The sequence below is a fragment of the Megalobrama amblycephala genome, linkage group LG13, assembly GCF_018812025.1.
Source record: "Megalobrama amblycephala isolate DHTTF-2021 linkage group LG13, ASM1881202v1, whole genome shotgun sequence".
NCBI classification, from domain to species: domain Eukaryota; kingdom Metazoa; phylum Chordata; class Actinopteri; order Cypriniformes; family Xenocyprididae; genus Megalobrama; species Megalobrama amblycephala.
This window is the reverse complement of record NC_063056.1, coordinates 17,399,875-17,427,873: the sequence shown is the minus strand read 5'-3', so window position 1 is coordinate 17,427,873 and position 27,999 is coordinate 17,399,875. Positions and strand designations below refer to the sequence as shown.

The following is a 27,999-nucleotide window of genomic DNA, read 5'->3' as shown; positions in this document are numbered from 1 at the left end:
CTAGTCTGTTGATTCACCTGTGGAGATCCAGACGTTACTGGCTGCCCTTGTCTAATGCCTTTCATAATGTTGGGAACATGGGCTGGCATATGCAAATATTGGGGCGTTCACCCCGACTGTTACGTAACAGTCGGTGTTATGTTGAGATTCGCCTGTTCTTCGGAGGTCTTTTAAACAAATGAGATTTATATAAGAAGGAGGAAACAATGGAGTTTGAGACTCACTGTATGTCTTTTCCATGTACTGAACTCTTGTTATTTGACTTTGCCAAGATAAATTCAATTTTTCATTCGAGGGCACCTTTAATAAAACGAGAAATATAATAAAATATAAGATAAAACAGTGGCTAAAGCCAATTATTGTAGAGTAACACTGTCCAGTTTCTCACTCTTACACATCAATAGAGGGTTATTGTTATAGTTTCAATTTTTCATTTAGTTTTTATTTTCAATTTGTCTTTTCGATTTAGTTTTAGCTGTTGCTTTAGTTTAGTTGAGTTTCTGTCGATGTAGTTTTTAAGTGGGTTTTTTTAATGTTAGTATTTTAGGGCTACCAAAATGATTAAGTTCACTAATTTAAAAATGATTTTAAATTAATTGAAATTAAATTTAATGGTATGATTTAAAGATGTTTAACCGCTTTAAATTTCTCAGCATAGTCGGCGCCGTTGTGCTTCGGGCGACCCGAGTTTGAGTCCCGGCTCGCGGACCTTTCCTGATCCCGTCCCCCTCTCTCTCTCCCACCTCGCTTCTTGTCCACTCTATACTGTCTTATCATAATAAAGGCAAAAATCACCAAAAATAAATAAAAACATTATCAGCTAAATTTAGTGTTACTGCTCTCTAGTGATATTTTGGAGCTTCAGCGGAGAGGAAGGTCAATGAATAACAGCTTAAAATATAGACCACTTTTGGGTGATTGTTTTTTTGAAGCTTGAAAGGCCCAGTCCCCATTCTTTTTCATTAAATGGAAAAAAGCAGCCAAGATTGTCTTCAGAACTTCACCTTTTTTTCACAGAGGAAAAGAAAGTAATGCAGGTTTGGAACAACATGAGGGTGAGTAAATGATCCCTTCAATATTTTATGTGCAAAAGTGCAACAGAACATGATCTCAACTGTGTCTGTTACACTGGCGAGGAAACCAATTTGATCTTTAGACCATGACTTGTGCTTGTAGTCTTTGTTAATTCGTTAACTTTTCAGCTGCACTTAACTTACCACAAACCTGTTTTGAATTTGTTTGTCCTCACAGTTTGCGATGAACACAAGGAGTTCAAAGATATGAAGCTGTTCTACCGTTTCAGGAAGGATGATGGAACCTTTCCACTGGACAGTGAAGCCAAAGTTTTTATGAGAGGCCAACGGATATATGAGAAGTAAGTGCTTTCGTACATCATTACAACTCTGAGAGTTTGTTTTGATCCACTTGTTAAACATTAACTTTATCATGTTTTTCCTCTTCTTCTCATCCATTATTGAGGTAGAGGTTGTTAAAGACTGAGCAAGGTAGTTTCCTCTCTACTGAGTTGTACCGCTAAAACAGGATGTGAATCTGTTGTTTTTCATGTGCGACACGAGTCTGTACATATTGATTTTGAACATGTGGAGCCTGTCCGGTAAATCAACAGTGTCCATAGAAACAGAGTTTTCAAGCAAATCGAGCATGCTGTGTTCCAGTCGGATACATTTAGAAGTGGCTGCTCTACCTGTGAGTTGTTGCCTGTTAATGTAGCTCAGCACAAAACCACACTATCTATAAATTTACCATAAAGAATATATAAAAGAAAAACCTTTAGTGGATTTTTATTTGATTTAATATTACTTTTAATGATTTTTTTTTTCTTGTCCCCAACTTGTCTTGTCTTGAGTAGGAAGTATGGCTGGAATTACTGACGTCTAATTTAAAGCAATTCAGAATCGGTTCTTTCATTTGGGAGACAATCGGTACTTTAAGTAATAAGAATTTTTTGAAGGGTGAAAAACTTCTTTATATTTATTGTGTGTTGTTATTTAAGTTGGTAGCGGCTATATCTTATACAGACATTTTAAAAAAAAAAGAGACATCTTAAAAAAAGAGATATTATTGGGGATTTCAGTCCCTTATTATGGTTCTGCATTGTTCATACACTGATTGGATTGTGAAATGTTACCTAGATTTTTTTTTATTTTATTTTTTTTTAGAGCTTTGGTCAAGGGGGTCCTGACATTTTTTAAAATGTCATTACTTTTATATTTTTATTTTACCCTCACCTTTGCCCTGTAAATAACTTCTGTTTAAGCTCTATTGAAGGTCTCTTTGAAAGACTTTTTGGTAGCATTTAGTGAAATATTCTCTGTTAGCGTAGAGTGAAATGTTCGATGCAAGGTTAATCTGAGCCAAGAATGGTTAACCCGTCTTGCAATAGCAGCTTGTGTTTGCTCTGCGATTGTGACCAGGTTGAGGCCGGTCATAGCAGCATGCTGTGCTGCATCGTAGACGTTCCTCTGCGGGCTGCCCTGCTCTTGCATAACAGGAAGATGAAGTCCAGCGGGAGACATCTGTCACACCAGTGTGCTTTTATGTAATCACCATGGACAAATTTGTGCTTATGGTCAGTATTTGCAGACTTTGCTCTTAGGGAAGCTTGTTTGGTTTGTTTCCCATTATCGCTGAAGAGCTCAGTCTGCTTAATGGAGCATAATTATAAAATGTTTTTGAGAGCAAATAGTACTCTGTCTGACTGTTCAAGAACTACATAAGAAAATGGTCAGGAATGTTTTGCGATCTGTCTCTAAGCAACTGTGATTAGCCTTTGTGAACAACCTTGGCATTTTTTTATGCCTTCCTGGTGTTGTGGAGATTTTAAAATGGGTTGTTTGCCAGTGTTCTCAGTATACAATGTGAGCTTGGGTTACTAAAACCAAATGTTAAAAGAGGAGTATGGCCCCTTAAATAGCTTCAAGAACTTCCTGATTCAGTGTTTATTCAGTTTGTTCCCTTTTGTCCTAATGGAGATCTTTGAGATGTCGAAAACATCTGTTAGCATCTGGTTCCCTTTACTCACTGACGTCCACATAGAATTCAGCTATTGTAGAAATGCATGCAGAAACAAACAGAGTGAATAATGTCTGTATGTACTGGTTTTTATAGTATATAAATTATATATTTATATAATTATAATGGATTAAAGGAACTCCTAAATATCATATCAAGTGTTAAAATATAAGGATTTTTTTCCACTTCCCTGGTAACATTTTAAAGGTGCTAAAGAGGATGTTTTGTTTTATACATTTTTGCAATATTACTTGAAACAGTCTTTACTAACTGATAAAAGACTATTTATTAGGTGCACTGAAAGAAATAATATTAATATACATCATCTGTGCACGAGGTAGGGTCTTAAAAACATCAGCCAATCGTTTACGCGATCATCACGTAAACGATTGGCCCTCTGGCTTGTCAATCACTGCTGTGACGTTCCTTGTGAGAGACGTGCGCGCTCCAGTAACTTTCCACACTCCACAGGCGCCGCATGCAATGTTTTTGTCAGGAGTCAGGAGTAACAACTGCAGATTATGAGTTACCTGCGGTGAGTCCGACATAATGAATCCACTAACACGACACAGCGAATGCCGGTGGTAAACAAACACTTGTGTTCCAATACTCGTGCACGAGTTTTGGGAGGCGTTCCCTTGAAATGAGCTGTGAAGGAGGGGGGTTGTTCTTATGCATGCGCTCATTTCAAAAACTCACTAACAGTCTTTGGTTTCTCAGTCGACGAAAAGATCCTCGTTAGCACCTTTAAATGGCCCTAACCCCCAAAAAGTTTACATGGTATCCTTTAGGAACTTATATTATATTTATACATTTTATATTTTTTTTATATTTATATATTTTATACTTATATATATATATATATATATATATATATAAAACATTATTTCTGTTTTTTCAGTTTAATGTAATATATAATAAATAAATACTGTAATACATTAGTAACATCTTTCTCACATGATCCGTCAGAAGTTATTGTAATATCATGATTTGTTGCTCAAGTAACATTTTTTATTAACAATATTGGAACCAGCTGTGCTGCGTTATTTTTTTTGTGGAAACCAAACCATAATATATTTTTTTCTAGATTCTTTGAAGGGTTAGTTCATCCAAAAATGACAATTCTGTCATTAATTACTCACCCTCATGTCGTTCCAAACCCATTCGTTCATCTTCGGAACACAAATTAAGATCTTTTTAAGGAAATCTGAGAGCTTTCTGTTCCTCTATTGACCGCCTACTTAACTACCATTTTCAAGCTCCAGAAAGATGGTAAAGGCATCATAAAAATACTCCATGTGACTCCAGTGGTTTAACCTCAATTTTATCAAGCAACGCGAGTACTATGTTTGTGCAAAAAAAAACCCCATAATTTACCACTTTATTTTCAAAATATTAACCTCAAATTCGCGTTCACGAGAGAACCATGACACAAGCATGTTATATTGACACGAGAGCAGGCATAATAGTGAAAACAGATTAATATATTGTTAATAAAGTGGTAAATTGTTTTGTTTTGTTTTTTTGTTTTTCGCTTTATAAAATTGAGGTTAAACCACTGGAGTCACATGGACTACTTTTTGCGTAGTTGCATAGGCTGTCAATGGAGGGACAGAAAGCTCTCAGATTTCATTAAAAAGATCTTCATTTGTGTTCTGAAGATGAACAGTCTTACGGGCTTGGAACGACATGAGGGTGAGTAATTTTCATTTTTGGGTAAACTAACCCTTTGATATAAAGTTTAAAAAAGGCATGTATTTGAAACAGAAATATTTTGTAACATATATAAATTTCTTTATTGTCACTTTTCCAATTTAATGCATACCTGCTAAATAAAAGTAATAACTCTTATTTAGTATTTAAAAAGTATTAATAAATAAATAAATCTTACTGACCTCAAACTTTTGAATAGTAGTGTACAGTACAGCAGAATTTGCAAAACAACATTAACTTGCCTAAATGGGACAAATGACAGTTCCATCAGCTGTTCCAGAACTCTCTCACGCTGGGACCGGACCATCAGGCCACCCTTATTATTGAGCTCTGACATTGTTTCTCATGACTTGACAAGACTGCAGCACTAAGCAATATTTAGACAGAGAAACATAACATCTCTGTCACAAACATACTATGCAACGAGATCTGTGGTTTTAGTGTTAGCGAAGCATTCAGGATATGGTTATAATGGTGACCTGCTAACAGAATAGCAAGATATGAAAGAATGATGATCAAAATGGTAAGGGGCTCAAATCTAGGTCAATGTCACATATCTTTTCTTGCAAAAGTCAGTCATTAATATATAGTTGCTAAACGGCAAGCAGTTTGAAATCGCTGTTTGCCTTGAAAGGCACACAAATACACTGTATGTACATGGCAAACATCTAATACGCAGGCTCAAATTGCAGGCACAGCATGTTGACTGATATTGAGCCATTTGTGCCCTTGTTTGGCCCATACAGATATTTGCTCAAGCTGTTTCAGCTGCATTAAACTTTTTTTTTTTTCTTGAAGATTTTGACCAGACTGACCCGCATTTGTAATGTCCACTGTGCATATGTTTCCATCATAAATGATCAGTTTCTTCAGTTGTTTCTTAGTAACTCACATTTTCTCTAAAGACTTGTATCTCTCAAGGAAAGATATTCAGCTTCGGTTGTGCACTGACAGCTAAAAATCGAGTCTTTGTCAATGGCGCACATGAAAGCGTTTGATTTTTCACCCGTCAGGACCTGCCTTTAAATGGCGAGAATGTAACATTTCTTGAAAGTTCTGTTGCTCTTCTTTTGTTGACATATGTATTTAGCAGCACTGTTGAACTTTGGCCTTGTTTTAATGAAAATCGCTTCTCGAATCGTACTGTTTTGTGGTGAATGATCTCCTAATTATATACGCAATTAGTTTGAAATTTTAACATTTGCTAATAAGTACACTGTCTCTCTCTGCAGGTTGATGAACACTGAAAACACTCTGCTGCAAACACGTGAAGAGGAGGGTGTGACGTATGAGCGGACCCTGGTGGCCTCAGAGTTTATCGACTGGCTCCTGCAGGAAGGTGAAATGCCCACCAGGGAGGAAACAGAGCGGTTGGGACGCAGACTGCTGGAGCATGGCATCATTCAGCATGGTGAGCACATGGACAAAATATATGAGCAATATCACAAGTAGCCGTGCCATATGGCTGTATATCAGCACGGCTGTGATTTGGCAGCCTCGTGCTGTTTGATATTGTGTTTATACAGTACAACAGTTTGATGGCACGAGTGTGTAAATAAGTCAGAAAACAACAACAGATTGTCTTCAAAAACCCTCTTTTGTAAGGAACTACTTCCTTCCACAACTGATTCAAATCTCAAGTTGACAGGTTGACCAAGCCTCTGTTACTAATTCTAAAACATCACTTTAGAACTAGTAACAAAGGAATGTTGAGTCACTTCATTGAAACTCATTGTAATATGTAGAGTAGAGTATTATGAGAGAGATCAACTAAGCGAATGCGTTACCTGCATCTAGCTGATATTCTTCAGGTCAATCATAATCACAAAATCAGTTTGAATGTCCGCCGAGGAAAGCGATATCTTTGTCCTTTTAACATTTAAGACATTCCCATGACAGCGCTAGTCAATGCATTTGTCAGTTGCGTCTCGTAAGATGTTGTTTAAAGTAAAAACAATGGCCTTATTTCAGTCCATTTCAAAATAAAAGTCTTTGCAACTGACTGACTCACTCATAAAGACAGTCTTTGTCGCCATCTAATGGCGTATTAATGTAACTTTCACTGAAGTCGAAATCACTAACAGACTCTCTCAATACCAAAAAATACAGCATGTTATTTATATAAAATATTATTTATTGAACAATATAAGAAGTAAAATAGGAAATAAACACTAGAAAACAGTTCAGTCAAATTAACAAAAGTGCTCTAGTTAGTGCAGGATTTAATTTCAGTGTAAATAAAGTTATGAAACTTAATATAGGCCTTAAGCCAAATCTATTAGCTTTGGAACAAGTAATAGAATAATAAGACCAAAGATTGCCCATTTGATTTACCCAAAACGAATTATACCTGGCCGAGATGAAGCTGTTCTCTGCGGGTACATGAGCGCTGAACGGTCGCTGACGGCCTGGAACTCACATCTCCGAAAGCATCTAAACAAATTTCCAAATAGGCGCTATGTTTACATATAAATCGCATATCTGAGGTCTAAACAACTACATTTTTACCTAAAGAAACCTCTTAAAACTACATTCCATTACAAAATAGCAGTAGTATCTATAATGGTGGGTTTGCTCATCCGCCATAACACTCACAGTGAGTATATTTTAGAATGCTGACAGCGATTCAAATGGTTAAACGGTTCCCGTGGCGATGCTGGTAGAATATCGCATGGCTGGAAAGACCTCTCAGCCAATCAGATTTGAGAACCAGAACAAACTGTTGTATAAATATATATACAATATACTGTAGTCCTGCAGCATACACCTTAAAGTGATTGTTACAAACAAACATTTTGGAAGGAAAATGCTAAATATATAAATTTGGAGCACTAAAATACACTAAATCAGACTTTCATCTAGTCATTTAAATTAAATGTAACTTTAAATTCATTGAATAAATCTGATTTTAAGTTCATGGTTTGCTGCATAAACTCAATACTGCACATTAATCTGACAATTGTTTTGTAGAAATGTATTTTCAAGGTTCACTTTAGAGCATATATCATGCAGCCTCATAAATTTCCTAATCATGAAATACATCATGCTTTAAAATATACATTAATTCAAGTAAATGTACAGTATTATGTTATGCAAGTGATTATATAATACAACGGGGCATGTTTAGTCATGACTTGACAGGAGGAAAGACTTTGATGGTCCGCAACAGATGGACATACCTTTAACCAGGCAACAGGCAAACACAGTATGACACACTAGAACTTCAACACAAAAGGATTTACATGCATAATACACAGCCGTATACACACACCCAATACAGACCTGCACTCACTCACTCGCTCACACACACACACACACACACACACACACACACACACACACACACACACACACACACACACACACACACACACACACACAGTGACTACTATAGAACGGAGCTATACCCTATAGTTCAGTCACACACACCAACAGTCACATGCGCGGCAGCACAATCAGTGCCCTGTTGAGTCTGATACAGCGTCTTTGTTTGACAGCACCTTTCCTGTCTGATTTCTGCTGACTTTGAGAAATCTGCTAAAGGCATCACAGGCCGCCTCCTCTGACCTCCACCACTCCCACAAAAAAATTAAAACGTGAATGAAATTAAATTGCTGAGAACTTTTCCACACAATTAAGTTAAGCCTTTTGGGATGTGTATTGCAATTTCTAGTCTTGCACTTAAATTTGAAATAGTTACATAACCAACTACATACCTATGTTTCAAAGTCATTCTACCTAAACACAGTATTAAAAATATTACTATATTATATTACATAAAAGAATTATACATTTAATTGGTAACCATTGGTAATTGGTTTAATTGTTACCATTTTATTTTTTGTTTTACATTTAATTTTTCCTAATTTTGGCTATTGATACTTATTTCATGTGTACAAAAAGAAATAAATAAGCTACAGTTTTTAATTGTATTAAAATATATATATATATATATATATATATATACTGTTTAATCATGGGAAGTGTGCATTCATTATTATATATATATATATATATATATATATATATATATATATATATATATATATATATATATATATATATATATATATATATAATAATGAATGCACACTTCCCATGATTAAACAGTCCTATATTCTTGTTTCATTCTGTACATCATAATCAATGAAACCCATTAATCAGTGTGTCTGTATTATGTTCATAGGCGTGCAGATATTACATAAAGCAAACACCACACCATAACTGAACAAAGGTTTGTGCCCTGACTTGAATTTAGCTGACACATTTGGATACAGTCAACAGAGTAACACACATAAGCAGATCATAACAGGGCATCTCAGAAAATCTGCTGTTTTAAACTAACAGATCAGTGAAAAAAAAACTGGAGGTGAATTCATCTCTTTTTGCCCATGGCGGTAGGGCAAAGGATAGGGTAAAGATGAAAGAAGGGAAAAAACAGGCTTTCAGCCTTTCTGCTATTTTGTCACTTCTTAGCCTTTAGCTGTCAACGGAGAGGCCCCCTGAAGTTGCGTAACTGCCTGAAAGTGTTGAGCTTGATTTTGAATTGCACTGCACTGTGTCGAGAAGCGTGTGTAAATCTGTTGTCAGTGTTTCACGGCCAGCCAAAGTTGCACTGCACAGTTGTACTATGAATAAGCATGAAACGGGACGATCATGCTGCACACACAAGCATATGAACTCATTCCCCCCATCAGGGTGGAGACGGCAGTGTTCTCCAGAACCAGAGAGTATGTTCTCTGCTATTCCTGCTTTTGCTTGTGGGTTGAATGTGACTGCATGTGCTCTGCTCAGTGTGTGGGACTTTTGTTCAGGAGGCCTAAAAGACACAGTGAGTGGAGAGTTTAGTTCAGAGAGCTGAGTGACAACACTTTTTTTTGTTTTGTGCTAAAGAAGCTCTATGATACTATTTATATTTACTTTTTTTTTTTTTTTTTTTTTGGATAGAATTTCTACTGAAAAGATCAGTGTTTTTATCAGTGTTATTGCAGTTCGTGTTCACTATATTTCCCACTATAATTGTGGTGTCTTTATTTACGACTGGTCATTTCATGTGTTTTTACTGATTGGATAGCTATCCGATTTGTTAAAACCGTTCCATTTACACTTGGCCACGTAAATGTGTCTCTGTGAAACAAATTTAATCTTTAATTCCCGTGCTACATGCAAATTCAACAGAGTTCATGTCAATGAAATCAACAGATCTGAGCTTTGTTTTATTTATCATCAGCTAATCTCAAGATTAAATACCGCAATAGGAGTGAAAATGGCATCAGCACTGGTAAGATAATTTATTCCCAATACTTTTAATGAAGATTGAGTCTTGAGCCTCAGGATGCGATGCCAAACTTTCAGTTTAGTTTGCATCAGTTTGCACATTGGCTTGTTGGAGAGATACTCAGCTACTCATCTGCGGCGGGCCACATCTGTGGCGAATGAGTGTTGCAATATTGCTGTGGGTTCTGGCTACCAGGAGCCGGTACAACACACTCTGACACCTTTGTTTTTTACCATTGTGGGGAGAGTAAAATGTGACTTCAACCAGATGCATTTACACTTGACAGTTTTGGTGTGGAATGCGTCTCAAACCTCCTGAAGTGATTTGAGTGATCAGATTTAAATCCGTCTCAAAAGCATTTTGGAGGATTGGATGGCTATCTGATCAGCGGAAACCCAAGAAGTGACCGGGTGTATTTTATGTGGCGTGAAAAAGTGACAAGCAAAAAAGCTACGCAAAATCCGATCATAGCATTCAGACTGCAACAGATTTCCAGAAGTCACATTTGAATGTAGCTTGAAACTGATTTGCAATTTCTTGTGATTTTTTTTTTTTTTTTTTTTTTTTGATCAGATGTCAATCGGATATTCATAAAAATCAGTTTTGGATTGACAGTCTGAACAAGGCTTAAGATACCTCTTTGGCATTCATTTAAATTAGACATCAGATTTTATATTGGTTAAAAGGATGGGACTAATATTATATAGCTCAAGATCTCTAGATCTGCTATGGTTCTGCTGCTGCTGCTGCTATTATTACTACTGGTGATGGTTATTGCTGCTGCTGCTGTTGGTTATTGCTGCTGTTATTGCAACTGGTGTTGGTTATTGCTGATGCTGTTGGTTATTGCTGCTGCTGGTTATTGTTGCAGCTGGTGTTGGTTATTGCTGCTGCTGTTGGTTATTGTTGCTGTTGCTGCTGTTGGTTATTGCGGCAGGTTATTGCTGCTGCTGCTGTTGGTTATTGCTGCTGCTGGTTATTGTTGCAGCTGGTGTTGGTTATTGCTGCTGCTGTTGGTTATTGTTGCTGTTGCTGCTGTTGGTTATTGCGGCAGGTTATTGCTGCTGCTGCTGTTGGTTATTGCTGATGCTGGTTATTTTTGCTGCTGCTGTTGGTTATTGCTGCTGCTAGTTACTGTTGTTGCTGCTGCTGCTGTTGGATATTGCTGCAGCTGGTTATTGTTGCTGCTGCTGTTGGTTTTTGCTGCTGCTGCTGTTGGATATTGCTGCAGCTGGTTATTGCTGCTGCTGATATTGGTTATTGTTGCTGCTTCTGGTTATTGTTGCTGCTGCTGCTGGTTACTGCTGCTACTGCTGTTGGATATTGCTGCAGCTGGTTATTGCTGCTGCTATTGGTTATTGTTGCTGCCGCTGGTTATTGTTGCTGCCGCCGGTTATTGTTGCTGCTTCTGGTTATTGTTGCTGCTGCTGCTGGTTACTGCTGCTACTGCTGTTGGATATTGCTGCAGCTGGTTATTGCTGCTGCTATTGGTTATTGTTGCTGCCGCTGGTTATTGTTGCTGCTGCTGCTGGTTATTGTTGTTGCTGCTTCAGGTTACTGCTGCTACTGCTGTTGGATATTGCTGCAGCTGGTTATTGCTGTTGCTGCTGTTGGTTATTGCTGCTGCTGCTGTTGGTTATCGCTGCTGCTGTTGTTGGTTATTGCTGCTGCTGCTGCTGCTGTTGGTTATTGTTGCTGCTGCTGGTTATTGCTGTTGCTGCTGCTGCTGTTATTGCTGCTGGTGTTGGTTATCACTGCTGTTGCTGTTGGTTATTGTTGCTGCTGTTGGTTATTGCTGCTGGTGTTGGTTATTGCTGCTGCTGCTACTGCAGAGCAAGTACGGGACTTGCTACTGCCAATACATACACGACATGCTGCTGCTGTACAATATAGCTACACAAATTACCCCTAGCACATCTATACAGGTGGAGCTGGGGAAGGTGGAGGGTTTCTGAAAGAGCGCTGCAACTGCTACTGCAAATGCTGACGAAGTATTTGAAGTTTGAGTGAGCTGATTGGATACTCACAGAAATGTTTCTGTTCTTTAAGATAATACATCACTGCTTGTTTGCTCACAAAAGTATAAATAAATAATGAATAAAATAATAATAAGAGATGCACCGTTTGCAATTTTCTTGGCCGATTCAGATTTTTTTTTTTCTGTAAGTGTGACCTGCCAATACTGATTTTTGCCGATTCCCATTTTTTTTCAAAGAACTATAATTGACAACACATACGAACAACTTTTCTTCAGTGCAACATTTTATTTTCATTAAAAAAACAAGTAAAAAGACAAAAATAAAAAAAGAACAAATAAACAAATTTCAAACAACAGCACAAATAAATGCAATAGAACAAATAAATATTTTTTGATACAGTTTTAAGTTTTTCAGGTGGGTATACAGTATATTCAGGTAGGGAATACTACAGAAATTAAAGTAATCAAATGTAAAATAACTCTGGATAGTCTTCATTGTTAAAAATGAAATGCAGATTAAGGCTTACAATTAGTTAAAGTTATAAGAGTGAGAACGCACAGCTGAGCCTGTGCCTGTGACACTGGCAACAAAACTGATCAATTCTGATGCAGTCCCTGGCCAGTCGATCAGTGCATCTATTATAAAAATGGCCACTTTACACGTCTATCACATGGTTCTTGTCTAATTGGGTATTTCTTGGCCAGAATAAGCAGCTAAATGGACCAGACTTTTTGCGGAGAGGCAAACGACTCTGTGAGACTAGCTGTGTAGTGATAATCAGACAATGAGTGAGTGTTTAGCCCATTTAGCTCAGCTCTCTCCCACACACGTATGCATTCCTCTGCACCACAAACCATGTGCATCCGCTATGCTTCACTGTCCATAACATATGTTTGATTTTGCTTGTTTCAAAGTTTTCCAGTTTTTAGGAAAGACTGTTTTATTGCATGTTGATAGCAAAGGAAATGTGCACAGTGGGCACATTATTCATATTGGTGGAGCGAGGAATGTCATATTGAATTTTTCCTGCCGCATGTCTTTGAAATATTGCTGAGACTAAAGTAGCAGTGCTGAGATTAGAGACATGGCAGAATAATAACACAGTAGAGCACTGAACATGGTAATAAAAATGGAAAGTTAATGCTGTCACATAAAACTAAATACTGTGTTTGAAACATGATGACTCATGGGATATTATGCAAGAAGGGAGTTTAGGATTGCTCTGTGACTACATAGGATTATGGGATGGGATTTTAAGATGCCATTGCTCCTCTTACACAAACACACTCACTCTCGCATACTTAGACTTGGTTAAACTGGTTCTCCTGCTTTTAGCAAACGAAAAAATAAGAACTCTTAAGAAGGGAATTTTCTGCTGTTTTGCCACCTCTGTTCTGCCCCTTTCTCTTGGTAAAATAAACCAAAAATAAATGAATAAATAAAACATAAATATAATTGCTATTTTACATTTAATAAAACAAAAGCCTTAAAGATATGATCCAAAATAAGGATATTGGTTTGAGTTTTGTATTTTCTGTCTTTCACTTCTAGATTTTAGACTTGTGGCTTTACAGTTCATGTCTTTATTTCCAATAAACTGACATATGACCTCCTTTTTTTCCTTCCCCCAGTTTCTAACAAGCATCATTTTGTGGATGGAGGACTACTTTATCAATTCAGAATGAATTTCCGGCGGCGGCGGCGACTGATGGAGCTTTTGAACGAGCGTTGTCGCAGCATACCGGAGAACCATGACAGCCCTTTCTGTCTGCGAAAACAGGGCTCTGAGGGGGGAAACACCAGCTTCCTTTCAGGTTAGTCCATATAATAAAGGAAATCCACAGAATGCATTCACACCGGTGTTCATAACACCTAGTAGTTTATGATATTGATTTTTAGGTTTAGTGGACACAGCTGTGATCATTTACAGTGGCAGGTAGATAATGAACTTTTGGATGTGGTCTCATGCATTTGTATTTGCTGTTGATGTAGTGCATTTGTAGTTATGGAACCAAAATCAATTTCAATGTTGTAGTAAGGAAGTTGCTGAAATGACTAACTCGTGTTTTGAAAGAGTGCATCATCTGGAAAACATTGCTCTTAATTTGAAGCGTCATATTTGTGTACAAACATCTAATCAGCTAAAAGTGGATTCAGTGGTGTTAATTTATTTAAATTTTAATAATATTAAATAATTAATTTACATTTTTTAATAATCAGATTTATTACATGATATGCAAGTCAAATAAACAAGCAAATGAATTGCAAATATCAGTATTACCTGACAACCCCCTAAATAAAGATAATTCATTGACATTGCATTACACTAACAGTTTAATACAGCATTGAATAGACATTACAAAAAGCTTTTATTGGCCCTCAGTCCACAGCAGTCCATTTTGATTGACAGTTTGAAGTTCTCACATTCTGTCAGTGCTTATGTGCGTTTACTAATGCTCTCTGGTGGAAGTTTATATAATTTGTGTACTGAAAGTAATGAATATGTTCAAATAGGGAAGGTTGTAGTTTCTGCACAGATGTTTCCAGATCTCTTTGGGAGAGTCAGTCAGCTGAATATCATCTGGTTTTTTTGTGATGAGTATGTGAAAGGTGAACATGTCAAGCAAGCACAACACGCCCCTTTTGCTAGATTTTCCTCGATTTGGTCTAGTTATACTCTATTTGAGTTATTTTGTATTAGTCATTATTATAAATTTAACCTCATTTTTTTTTAAGTTCTCTTGATGCTTGTTTAGTTTTACCTTTAATTTAGATTAAAGATTCATGCTCTAGTGTTTTGGCACACAGTATTATACTAAACAATGCTGCAATTTAGCCATCACATTGAATAATATATTACAATAAATGTAAATTTGTTTCAGATCAAGTGTTTTTCAGTATTTGCTTGTAGATTTAGTATCACGCCGTCATGAGTCAGTAGAGGAAATGAGCTCAGGGTGTCTTGGGACTGGGCCTCTCTGGTTCCTCTTCTCAGAGCTGAATAAAATATGAACTGTCATTTTTCATGGGCCTGGGGTGTGTGTACTGTATGTATGGTATGTGTGTTTTTTAACTTATGCAAGTGCGTGAATTTACATTTTACAACTGTGAATCGGGTAGATTAGTACTACACAGCACTGTTTTCGGTACTTCTTGCATGTTTTATTGACAAAATAATCAGTGATTTTTGTTCTGATGACAATATAATAAATTTCACAGTGATATTACGCAATTGAGTGAATTATGCCTTATTTATTTTTACTACAAAATTGCAAACAAATGCAAATAAAATTGCAAACAAATGAATCAGTTTTTCATTTACAAATAAATAGCAGATTAGTTGAATGATGTTTAAAAATGCTTAAATTAAACTACATTTTTAAGCATAAATTAAAAGTGCAATGTGTACATTTTAGGAGGATTTATTGACAGAAATGCAATATAATACACATAACTGTGTTTTCAGTGGTGTATATAGACCTTAATGAACCGTTATGTTTTTATTACCTTAGAATGAGCCATTTCTATCTACATACAGCGCTGGTCCCCTTACATGTTAAGTCACCATTTTGCGCCGGCATGTTTCTACAGCAGCCCTAAACGGACAAACTGCTCTACAGAGCGCGTTTGATTGACTAGCTACTCTCTGCTGTCTCAGATGATGACATATTTGTCCTGTGTTGGCCACCGTAGCTTCTCTATATTGCAATTCGCAACCTCACCACTAGATGCTGCTAAAATGTACACACTGCACCTTTAAAGGGTCATGAAACCCCCGTTTTACCCTGGTCGTTCACACCTCTGAGTTTCAAAAAGTCTGTGAAAATGGGCTGTAAAGCTCTGGAAAAGTGGGAGTGTAGAGGGGGGGAAGAGGGGAGAGAACAACCAATGAAGCACAGACATAGAACACACTCATTATACAGAATAATGAATATTAATATATGAGCATGGATAGAATGACAACAAACTCCCAAGCACAAGGGAGAAATGTGAAAGAATATTTAATAGGGCTAATAATAGGCTACTTTGATTACATTTACGTGCACTGCAGTCTCAAAATCAGTCTTTTCGAATAATCGTATCGTCGCGTTCAGATAGGCTACACCACTGCATCAGTGTCCAGTTTGCACATATAATTCATTTGAAGAAGACTTGATGAAATATGTGTGCATAACTACACGTGTTGGTTAATGTTTGGTGCAGGAGAATGTGTGAAATAAAAACTTTAAACACGGATACTTTATTCTGTATGAGCTATGTGTCACGTGGCTAGTGTTATTAAACTCATCGCGGAGCTCCGCGCTGAAACCGAGCATATGCGCGCTCCGCCTGTATATCATAAAAACAATCATATTTTTCATGTGTTCGTATTCAAACTCCAGTTCTGACCGCATCGCGAGCAAAATACAAACAACACGTGCTGCTTTGCTGAAGGAAACATAGCCTAAACGCTCGCGCGTTTGAACGCAGCTAGAGCAGGCAGAGGTGAACAGCACTTTTGTGACATTTGAATTCTCCGCTGTAATGCGATCTCACGCGAACATATTTTCCATTTGTGCTGGTAGATTACAGCAAAACAATCCACATGCACACAAACCTCTGCTCTGGTCGCGTCGCATTGTGTTGTAGCACTGAGGAAACGAACACCAACGATATGACTCTGAATGACAAGAGACCGAGGCGAGAGAAGTGATACTTCCTCATGCATAATACTGCAATTATAATTGTATGCATACTACGGTGCAGTGATTGGATTGAATGAGCTTTATGTCATGAATATATATGTCGAGAATCTACGTCAGCATGTTCGAAAGTACACGATGACGTCAGATTTTGTGACGTTGCTCCGACTCAGCTTTTCAAACAGGAAGACAGAAATCGCTCTGAAAAATGCAAAAATAACTATTTTTCACTAATGAATAACATTAATGAGTACCTTTAGTGTTTTCAATGATGTGCAGCCTATACATATCTGTTTAGCCTACGTCTCAAAAAAAGTGTTTTGGGGTTTCATGACCCTTTAAATAAACATTATGAAATATGACTATTTGAAAATTGATTTATTTATATATCTTTTTAATTCTTAATTTGCATTTCATTTTAAAGTGGCACTCCTAGTTAGGTAAATAATGTTTATTTATAAACAAACATTAACGTTGGGGTTAATATTTGGGGTTAACAGTTATAATTAGCTTTATATAAAGCTAGTTTATGGTATGTTTATTTAGCTAACTAAACAGTTGTATACGTGTTGCTCTTTGCTATGCAGTATATTTTCATCAAAAGGAGAACTCTAACAGATGTGATGCCACACTCTGGACTGTTATTTCAGTTAGTAAATGCAAAAAAGGGATGTTTAGACACCATAACAACTGCATAGGCACTATTGAATAATGTGTGAATGGTGTTTTCAACAGGCAGAAGTGTTGTTCTGATCTCTATGCGCTCTCTCACTTCCTCTTATCCAGTCTCTATCTAACGTTATTTGTCTTTCTCTATCTCCTTCCCCTCAGTAAGCCCCACTAAAGAGATAAAGGTGGTGTCAGCGGTACGGCGGAGCAGTATGAGCAGTAGTTGTGGCAGCAGCGGTTACTATAGCAGCAGCCCCACACTCAGCAGCAGCCCTCCTGTGCTCTGCAACCCCAAGTCTGGTAAGAAAAGCCCCCTTCTGTGCTCGAAGACCCCAAAGACATCATTTCAACATATAAACAATGACACATCATCTTTAAATAAGCAAATCAGGTCAATTTTGATTTCTTGTTGTCATTAAAGTCCCATTAAATGTCTATGTGGTGTTTTTAATATGCTTTAAGATAAACCATGAGCAAATTCATAAGTCAACACCATTGCTGAGTATTTTCTCCTTAAAACTGAAAAAAAGACAGTCTCAAACCCGCGGTTTGAAATCGCTGGTGTTTCTGATGTCACAAACTACCATGTAACTAATCACATCAGCGTGCCGGTGGACTTTAGCATGTCATTAACAGTGAACTAGCAGACGAGTCTCGAAGAAGCCAGGTTATCCCAGTATATTTTTCTGTTGATATGAAAAACGTGTAGATTTAGCAATATGGCAGGTGTATGATGTGTATTACGATGTTATGATGAACTATATGCCTTTTTCCGCTGATGTTCTGAGTTGTTCAAAGTGTTTCTAAGGATACTGATTGTTAGAAGGCAGCTGTTTGACTCGTGAATGTGGACATGGTTTGTGTAACATTAGCAACACATGATTAGCTGTTTGATAACAGGCTAATCATATTAATTTCTGTTATGTGTCCGATGTTGTAAAGAGCGATATCGTTGTGCAGCGTTTACCTCAGTAAGTTGACCGAGTGGATCTTTGAGTTGGCACAAGCGAATGGAGGCGGGGCTAATTTGCACATTCATTGATCCGCGTATAATAAATGAGACAAGGGTGTAGAGTTACATTCAAGCTATTTTAAGGGATGAAGTTTTTTTTCACAAGAAAAACGTTTAAATATGTCATTTTGGTGATCAAAGATGAGATTTAAGGGATAAAATTATTGACTACAGGGGGACTTTAAGCTTCTTAACCTTCACATTGACATTAGCATACCAGCTAGCATTAACTTTAGCAATTATTTTACACTATCTCTTCCCTGTTTTTATAATAACATGGCCTCAGTTTAAAATATTTTATAGCTCCAAAATATTGAGTTGCTATAGCTTTCTCAAAACTAGTTTAGTGTTTCGTGGCGCTTTAAAGGGTTAGTAAAATTCTGTCATCGTTTACTCACCCTCATGTCGTTCCAAACCTGTGTCTTCTAAGGAACGTGAAAGGAGAAATGTTCATAAATGTTCTAGTTGCTCTTTTCCATGATGGATACTGACTCACTTTTAAGCTTCAAAAATGGTGCAAATGTGTCATGAAAGTATTTGATGCATGTTATGCAGTTATATACATATTCTGAAGGTATATGGTTTTAGAAGGTTTTAGTGAGAAAAATGGAAATTTAAGTGATTATTCAAGTCCTAATGCGAACTTTAAATATAAGCCAATAAAGCTTTTCTCATGAACGTACAAAGAAGAGCTATGGTAGACGTCACTTTGAAATGTTTTATAGCTTCAAAACACTGTATGTTTCTCAAGCTGCAGGCGACTAAAGGCACATAATCTAGCCGGTTTTGCACCCAATTCTCCCCTTCCGACAATTCTAGGTAAAGTCCCGATTATCTTGATGGTTCTGTAGATTATCTTATCAGATTTCCTGTGGTGTGAGGGGTGTTAAGAATGATTGAATCTGCTCGGAAGTACGATCTCAAAACGCACACACTCTGTAGATTATCACTTGGAACGAAACAAAACCAAATCAGAAAGCAAGCTGATGGAAGACGAAAGCATAACACGACTTCATCCAAAACTTTATCTTTTTTTTTCCTGCGAATTTTCTGTACCATTTCTTCTTGCCCATTGTCCGCCATGTTTGTTTACTCTAAAGTCACATTTCCCGTGTTCACAGTCCGGAATCTGGTTGTTTGTGAATGGAATCTGTTAGTGTATTGTCTTGGTCACATTGCGGCACTCCACACACTATAGGAAGAAAAGCGGATACAGTAGACATCTACTATGTTTCTTAAGAGCTCCGTGGGTGGGGCAGAAGTTTGTATGTATGTGTGCTTTCAGGCCATAAAGCCACATCAGCCTGTTCTCCCTCTGTTCCGTTTGGCCGTCCTCCACTGTAATTCTGCTGGTTGACAGTAATTCTATGAGGCGTCGACCATGTAGTTCTCATGAACTTCTCCACCCTTCTAACAGGGATTCTCCTTGTTAACTTGTACTAGCAGGATGAGATAACAAGATTATATTCAAAGGAGTAGTTCACCCAGTAGATCGATAGTTAGATCAAATTGGTTTCCTCGGCAGTGTAACAGTTGAACCTTGTTCTACATTTGCACATTGAAGCCTAAAGCATACTTTAGTTTTGAGAGACAGCCTTTCAAAAGGGCTTTTCACACTTCGCCTAAACCCTTTTTTGTAAAGAAATGTTTCACACTTGCAATTTAGTAGCGGGCTTAGCACTGCTTTTTACCTGGGGTTATGAAATTCTGCTCCGTTTTTGCAGTGTTACATCCTAACCAAAGGCAACACGACACGCAATAAAAGGCATCTTTTCCACGTTAATCAGACTTTTTGTGCCAGCCAGCCATGATGGCGATGCACAACAAGCTACAGGGTATTATATTTTAGAAACAATTTCTATTTCTGCAATGTTGCAGCTGGAACAACAACATACAAAGTATGACAATGATAATCTTAGGTACTGATTATGTACTTTATTTAATTTTAAAATAATTTATTGTGAGTTTGAATGTCATTTTGTGTGACCTCATTCATTCATTCATTATAGTCATACTGAATGTGACAATGGATAATTCACCTCAAATTCAACTCAGATTCATGCCTCATATTCATGTGCATTGGGGAGTCACGGAAACACGTTATTTCAGCATTTGATGGGAAAAATGTCAAGATACATTTATAGTCCGAAAATCTAGGAAAAACTAGATAGTACAGTCGCCAATATATAATATGAGGATGTGTAATGCTAGAGCCTTTATGTGAATAGATTGTGTGCTGTGTTTGTCCAATCAATGACACTGCAAATATGCATTTCTCACCAGAAATTGACCTATAGAAAAATACTATGCTGAAAATTAAAATTATGTGCACATGCTTATCCTTCCACCGAACCTCCAAAATGTAATATCAAAGTGGTATGGACTCAAAACATGGTGAGACAATGCCAGTTGAGACAAAACACAAGGTTTTTGTGTCTATCGTATTGCTTCATATATATATATATATATATATATATATATATTATGCAATAGAGAGTCATTTGGACCACTTTATGGTGATTTTTTTGTTTTGTTTTTTGTTTTTTGTCATTTTAGAGATGACAGCCTCAGTTTCTATTCACTTTAATCGAAAAAGAGTAGCTAGGATATTTTTAAAAAAATATCCTCTCAAAAAAAAAAAAAATCTTACAGGTTCAGAATAACATGAGTGAGTAAATGATGACAGAATTTTCATTTTTTATCTCACATTATATTTAAGCACTTGAAGTTGCCATCCTGATTTCTTTAGGATATTTTCCATCACTGCCTCGTGATTTGCAAATAATTAAAAAATAAATAAATATATAAATAAATGGAACTGATTGTAACATGCATTTTCTTATTTTATTATGTCTCTATCTTTTTTTTCTCATTCTTTCTTCCTTCTGAGTATATTTGTGTTGAGTAGTAAACTCTCTGACCCATAAAAACTCTCAGGCTGAGAACTTTGAACAGTTGTAGTACACGCGTAGTGTGTGTGTGTGTGTGTGTGTGTGTGTGTGTGTGTGTGTGTGTGTGTGTGTGAGAGAGAGAGTGAGAGAGAGTCTGGCAAGAACACATAGTCCCCTTCAGGAAAGGCAAGGAGCACAGCCAGCAGGCAGAGAGAGACAGAGGAACATTTTATACACACACTCAGAGTCATCCTCCTCCACCACCAAATTAGAACATTGGCCTCCATGACGATCCAAGGCGAGTCTGAAGCATGCCTGCAATGAAGCATTCCACACCTACCACATGACTCAGTCTTCATTTCACCACAGCACAGCTCCCTCTTCATATTCTGCCCTGGGACAGTGAGGCCCACTGTTAAAACCAGATCTGTTTTTTTTGTCCAACAACAATGTGGATCCAAGATGCAATCTGTCATCAGAGCGTTTAACGTTATAACGTGTCGTACATTTTAAACGTGTGAGAGAAATAGGCTGCTTTTCCAGACGTTGCGTTTTTTGCTTGTGTGTTTTACCGGTGTGTAAGGAGACCCGCATGCTGGGTTTGGCAATGCCATTGCCTGCCTCTGATTGGTCAATTTGCTCATCCAATCCTGGGATTACTTAGCTCTCCACCCAAAATCAATGAAAGCAAAATGAACTTGAGAGAAAAAGTATAAGAGAGAATGAGAGAAAAATACTGAGGCTCAAACATATACTTATACGTTTTTTTTTTGTTTTGTTTTTTGGCATGTTATCATAAATATTGAGTCTCTCCCTTTCTCACACACGCACGCACACACACACACACACACACACACACACACACACACACACACACACACACACACACACACACACACACACACACACACACACACACACACACACACACACACACACACACACACACACACACACACACATATAATCCTTTCTCCCTGCTTAAAAAGGATGTGGCATTGTGTGTGAAAGGTTTCAGGCATGAATAGAGTGACTTCTGTGAATGGAAAGGCTCTGGCCTCTAGAATATGCTGTAAAAATGCCTTTCAAAACAATTCCTTACAACTTTTTACAAAGCCTTACAATTCTTACCGACCCCAGACGTGTAATATATAATATAATATAATATATATATACAGTACAGTCCAAAAGTTTGGAACCACTAAGATTTTTAATGTTTTTAAAAGAAGTTTCGTCTGCTCACCAAGGCTACATTTATTTAATTAAAAATACATTAAAAAACAGTAATATTGTGAAATATTATTACAATTTAAAATAACTGTGTACTATTTAAATATATTTGACAAAGTAATTTATTCCTGTGATGCAAAGCTGAATTTTCAGCATCATTACTCCAGTCTTCAGTGTCACATGATCCTTCAGAAATCATTCTAATATGCTGATTTCCTGCTCAATAAACATTTATGATTATTTTCAATGTTGAAAACAGTTGTGTACTTTTTTTTTTCAGGATTCCTTGATGAATAGAAAGTTCAAAAGAACAGCATTTATCTGAAATACAAAGCTTCTGTAGCATTATACACTACCGTTCAAAAGTTTGGGGTCAGTAAGAATTTTTATTTTTATTTTTTTTTTAAAGAAATTAAAGAAATGAATACTTTTATTCAGCAAGGATGCATTAAATCAATCAAAAGTGGCAGTAAAGACATTTATAATGTTACAAAAGATTAGATTTCAGATAAACACTGTTCTTTTGAACTTTCTATTCATCAAATAATCCTGAAAAAAATATTGTACACAAATATTTTGTACAATTGTACACATTAAATGTTTCTTGAGCAGCAGATCAGCATATTAGAATGATTTCTGAAGGATCATGTGACACTGAAGACTGGAGTAATGATGCTGAAAATTCAGCTTTGCATCACAGGAATAAATTACTTTGTGAAATATATTCAAATAGAAAACAGTTATTTTAAATTGTAATAATATTTCACAATATTACTGTTTTTTACTGTATTTTTAATTAAATAAATGTAGCCTTGGTGAGCAGACAAAACTTCTTTTAAAAACATTAAAAATCTTAGTGGTTCCAAACTTTTGGACTGTACTGTATATATATATATATATATATATATATATATATATATTATAGAGAGAGAGAGAGAGAGAGAGAGAAACACACACATATATAGTTTTTGAGAGCAATCATTATAGAAACTATGTAATTTCCTTGATTCTATAGTCTGTATAATGGGCTCTGATCAGCCAATCAGGAGCCAGTCAATAGCTGTGCAGTTGGATCCTGAATTGTGACCAAGTGGTTCAGAGTTTGGCTCACTTATTACATTACTGATGAAGAGATCAAACTGATTAGAACCACTTATAAGCTAAATTAGTCCATCAAAGTGATGCCACAACCTCATTACTTCATTAAACACAAACCTTCAGTGCTCCATTACGGGTTGATAACTCTCTCTCTCTCTGTGTTTCTGAAGAAGCACATGTTTTGTTTCAGGATGCCTTTGTGTCATTTTTTTTTTTTTAATGAAGGATTGTGGACTGCAGTATTAAGTCATGTGAGGAGTAAAGTACAGTAAATAGTGAATCAAACTCAGTGTTGTTGCAGTAAATAGATAAACTGATCCTTTTACATTATGTGTTGAATAGTCACATGTTTTTACGGTCATGAAAATGAGCCTACAGCTCATGACTGAGGAACACTGTGTGTATATCTTTACAGTGCTGAAGAGACAAGTGAGTCCAGAGGAACTTCAGGCTCCTGGTGGACCTTACATAAAGAAGACATTCACAGTAAGACAGACACACACACACACACACGCCAAATGTGCACAGACTCCAAGCTCTAATTGCATAATTTACTATGTTTGGTTCTGAGAATCCATTTACAGGGAGGAAAAAGTTCACAACTAAAAATAGCAAGAGGAAGTTTTTCCTCAAATGCATGTGGAAATGATTCTAGCCAGGAGCAATTTAGGATCCCATGAAAGCTGAAAATGTGTGACTTCAGCTGTCAAATATCTGGACACGACATGAATTTTCAATGATTTGTTATAACTGATAGTGTCTGTGTTGTTTAGATTTGGCAATAACAATGTTATATAATGCATTACATTCATTAAAATTAAATAGATAGATAGATAGATAGATAGATAGATAGATAGATAGATAGATAGATAGATAGATAGATAGATAGATAGAATTAAATTTAAAAGAAAAAAGAATCTGTGTAAGTGTCTGAACTGGAACTTAATAAGTTAATGTGCTTGGATGTATGTGTTTGCAGATTGTGGGAGATGCAGTGGGCTGGGGATTCGTGGTGAGAGGAAGTAAACCCTGCCACATCCAGGCAGTGGATCCCGGCGGACCTGCGGCAGCAGTGGGAATGAAGGTACAGCACTCATCCTGCAAACTTTTATTATAGTCAGAAAATGGCATGTCCATATTGTTCACATTTTATTCTTATTCTAAAGGTATGCACAGATATTGAAATTTTGGCTTAACCAATAAGCGAGTAATTATTTTTATATGATAATGAGTAAGTGGCCACAACCCACTCCTACATGCGCTCATGATTTACCATTATTTGTCGAATTTTCATGGGGAAAATCACATTTTAGTAACTAGTGACAACTGTTTTATGATAGAAAAGTTAAATGACCGACAATAACTAATATCCAGTGATGCAAACTACTCAACCTTTTTATCAATGTTTTGAATTGAAAATATACTATAATTTTTTGGACCCACCTCAATTTTCAAGATTTGGTTTACCAACAGAAAGCTGCTTGGATTGAAAGTGACATCTCTGTGCAAGTTGTATTTCACACATCACTACGTGACCATAGACAAAGACCTTTTTTGTTCAAATTTCTCTGACCACACTTTTAGAGGTAAAGTTTTCTTCGAGAAACACGGCTAGAATTTTACCATAATATATTGCCATCCCTTTAAGTTAATGCTTGATTATGATCCAAGAGATTGAGATAGATAGAGATGATGGAGTTTACAAAATACCCAACCTCTTCAACCCACCCAGTCATTTAGGTTTGACTTTAAGCACAGTACACTGTGGAGCGATCATAATGTCCTCAAGTCCACTCAAAATATAGTCTGTTTGCCAAATGTTTTTTTTTATGTGGATCCAAGCTAAGACACTCGATGTCTACTGGAAGTGTGTATATGTCTAATTTACTGTAGTGGCAGATGGAATAATACCTGCCCTCCCTCCTCTTTAAACAGTTCAGCATTCAGCAGTCATGACCCTAATTTACAGCAATAATGAACCATTACTGTTATGCAGCTTAAAAAAACACTTCTCCCTCTGCATCACTTCTGAATGCTCAGTACATAAGGTCATGTTTGCAGACTGAACTTATGTGCTCAGTGTGTTTCTGAGGTAAAAGTATTGTGCTATTTAAAGACAACCTCTGAGACCATAATGTTGCATCTGCTAAATTACACCAGCCCAGCTCCCAGCTCTTTTTATTGCAATGAACATTGTTGCAAACACAATTAGCAATTTTTCTGGGCCAAGAAAAAAATCTTTTTTTTTTTTTTTTTTTTTTTTTTTTTTTTGCAGGTACAAAACATCTTTTTGTACCTGCATCAGCAAATTATTTGCAGAAATTTTAAGCAAACAAGTTTAAATTTGCTTGTTGTTTATTTACTCATTTATTTAATAATTCACTTAATTTTATTATCACGGGAAATGACGTGGACGATATCTGAATCGGTGTCCATCATTTTGCGAGCAACTGGTGATAAAGAAAAATACCATGTCACAATATTGAAAATATTTCCATTTTAAACCATGAAGGCGAGCCGGTGGATATCAGATAAACAATGTGCAAACTTTGTGTGAGAGTTATGCCGGTGAAGAAGTCTGAAACTCCAGTCAATTATTCACTACGACAGAAACTGAAAGTAAAAACGGACTGAGCTTTTGGCACACTGCATTAACGGCGCATCCTCTTGGAGACAATGAGAGATGAATCTAATTTATTTTCTTACAATTTCTCTTGTGGCCCATAGTGAGAAAAAAAATGAGTATTTTTCCTAAATCGATAAATTTGCATTTGCCCCCCCCCAATGCCGCCCATGGTTCTGTGTATCACTACACAACACCCTTAGCAACCACTCTTAGCAATGTAAACTGTATGTTCTCAATTGATATTGTTCATTGAATTGAATAATAAAAAATCTGCTTAAATAATCTGATGGGTTTTTCCTGTGACTTACAGCGCTAGTCAAAGCATTTGTTAGCTGCGTCTTGTTCTGTGTTCACAGCAATTCAGTCTTTTCACTATAAAAGTCTTTGTGACTAAGTGAATCACTCATAAAGACAGTCTTTGCCGCCATCTAATGGCATAAAAATGTAACTTCTGTTGCTGTTCACTTTCAGGGATTTTTTTTTTCCGGTGGAAGGAAGGCTTTTAGTGATTTTACTTCATGAAAGTTGCATTGAAACATATTTGTTGACTTTAATATTTGTATTGTGTGGTAACCATTTTATAAAAGCAATAAGGTACTCGAGGCTAGTGCTGTATCGTGAATAAGTCATGGCTGAAGGGGTTGCAGGCACTTCGCGCTTCGCGTCATGCTTAACCGCGCCCTTCAGCGGTGACTTATTCACGATACAGCACAGCCTCGAGTACCTTATTGTTTACTTATATTATATTATATTATATTATATTATATTATATTATATTATACAAGGATTACTCCATAAAAGGTAATTCAGAGGACCTATTACCACAACTTAATAAAATGCACGGTTGCCAGATTTAATTAAACCTTTTAAGTTGCAAACATTATATTACAATAATGATGATCATTACATCAACTTAATACTGTGTGAAATTTTATTTTATTTTATTTTTTTTTTTTTTTAAGATAAAGACATAGAAACTTAGTGAAATTTGATAAACTTTGGAAATTGGGCAGTGCATTAATAGTTACTAGCCTGCTTTGCATAGGACTGGATATGGAGAATAAATGTTTTTAATAAATGGTCAGACCTTTCAATGTTTAATGCTGTTATGTTTGACATTTTAAAGGAGTTTCTGATATGTTTTGTGGTTACCATTGTGCAGAAGAGTACAGCTTGTGGTTAGGTTGTGAGTGCTAGACTAAATTGTATGTAGTTCTATGAGCAATAACTGCACTAATTCCTGTGACAAGTATTATCTTACTTGTTCAATAAATGTATCTGTTAAATAAGTTATATTTAGTCTGTGCTATGCTATCTTTGATTTTGAACTGATATAGATAAGATCAATTAGTTTCAGTGACACCACTACATTTATGAGTGAATTATGTTGAAACTAGTTGGAACAACTTAATTTTTCTGAGTAGTGAACCTAAAAAAATAGTCTATGCTATTAAATTAAGTTCCTATAACTCAGAGTAGTGAACATAATTTCATTAGAAGTTGTCATAACTCAAAAAGCTTGATGTAAACCATTTTTGTTAAACCAAAACATTTATTTTTAGAGTGTACCTCTTAGCACAGATATTACAAATGCTGGAATTGTACACATGCACCATTGTACAGTACAAATGATGCCAAAACAGATTATTTAAGCACTACTGACAATTAAGCAAAATGGCAAGCTTTCAGATGTATATCATTTGATGCTGATAACAGTAACGGTATGACTCATTTTAGATGGTAGTTCCATTATGGGTTTACCAGGAAGGACATAAAGGCTATTACGTT

The 27,999-nt window shown here is 36.5% G+C and overlaps 1 protein-coding gene across 2 annotated transcripts in view; it reads left to right on the top strand.

Annotated features, from left to right (window-relative positions):
• Window positions 1–27,999, top strand: part of deptor (DEP domain containing MTOR-interacting protein) — a 38,967-nt gene that overhangs the window by 8,523 nt on the left and 2,445 nt on the right. For both annotated transcript variants that reach the window (XM_048152429.1, XM_048152428.1), the window contains 6 exons: window positions 1,252–1,375; window positions 5,979–6,157; window positions 13,635–13,817; window positions 17,517–17,654; window positions 24,001–24,071; window positions 24,565–24,669. In XM_048152429.1, coding sequence (XP_048008386.1) covers window positions 1,252–1,375; window positions 5,979–6,157; window positions 13,635–13,817; window positions 17,517–17,654; window positions 24,001–24,071; window positions 24,565–24,669 — 800 coding nt within the window. The remainder of the gene's footprint in view (window positions 1–1,251; window positions 1,376–5,978; window positions 6,158–13,634; window positions 13,818–17,516; window positions 17,655–24,000; window positions 24,072–24,564; window positions 24,670–27,999) is intronic.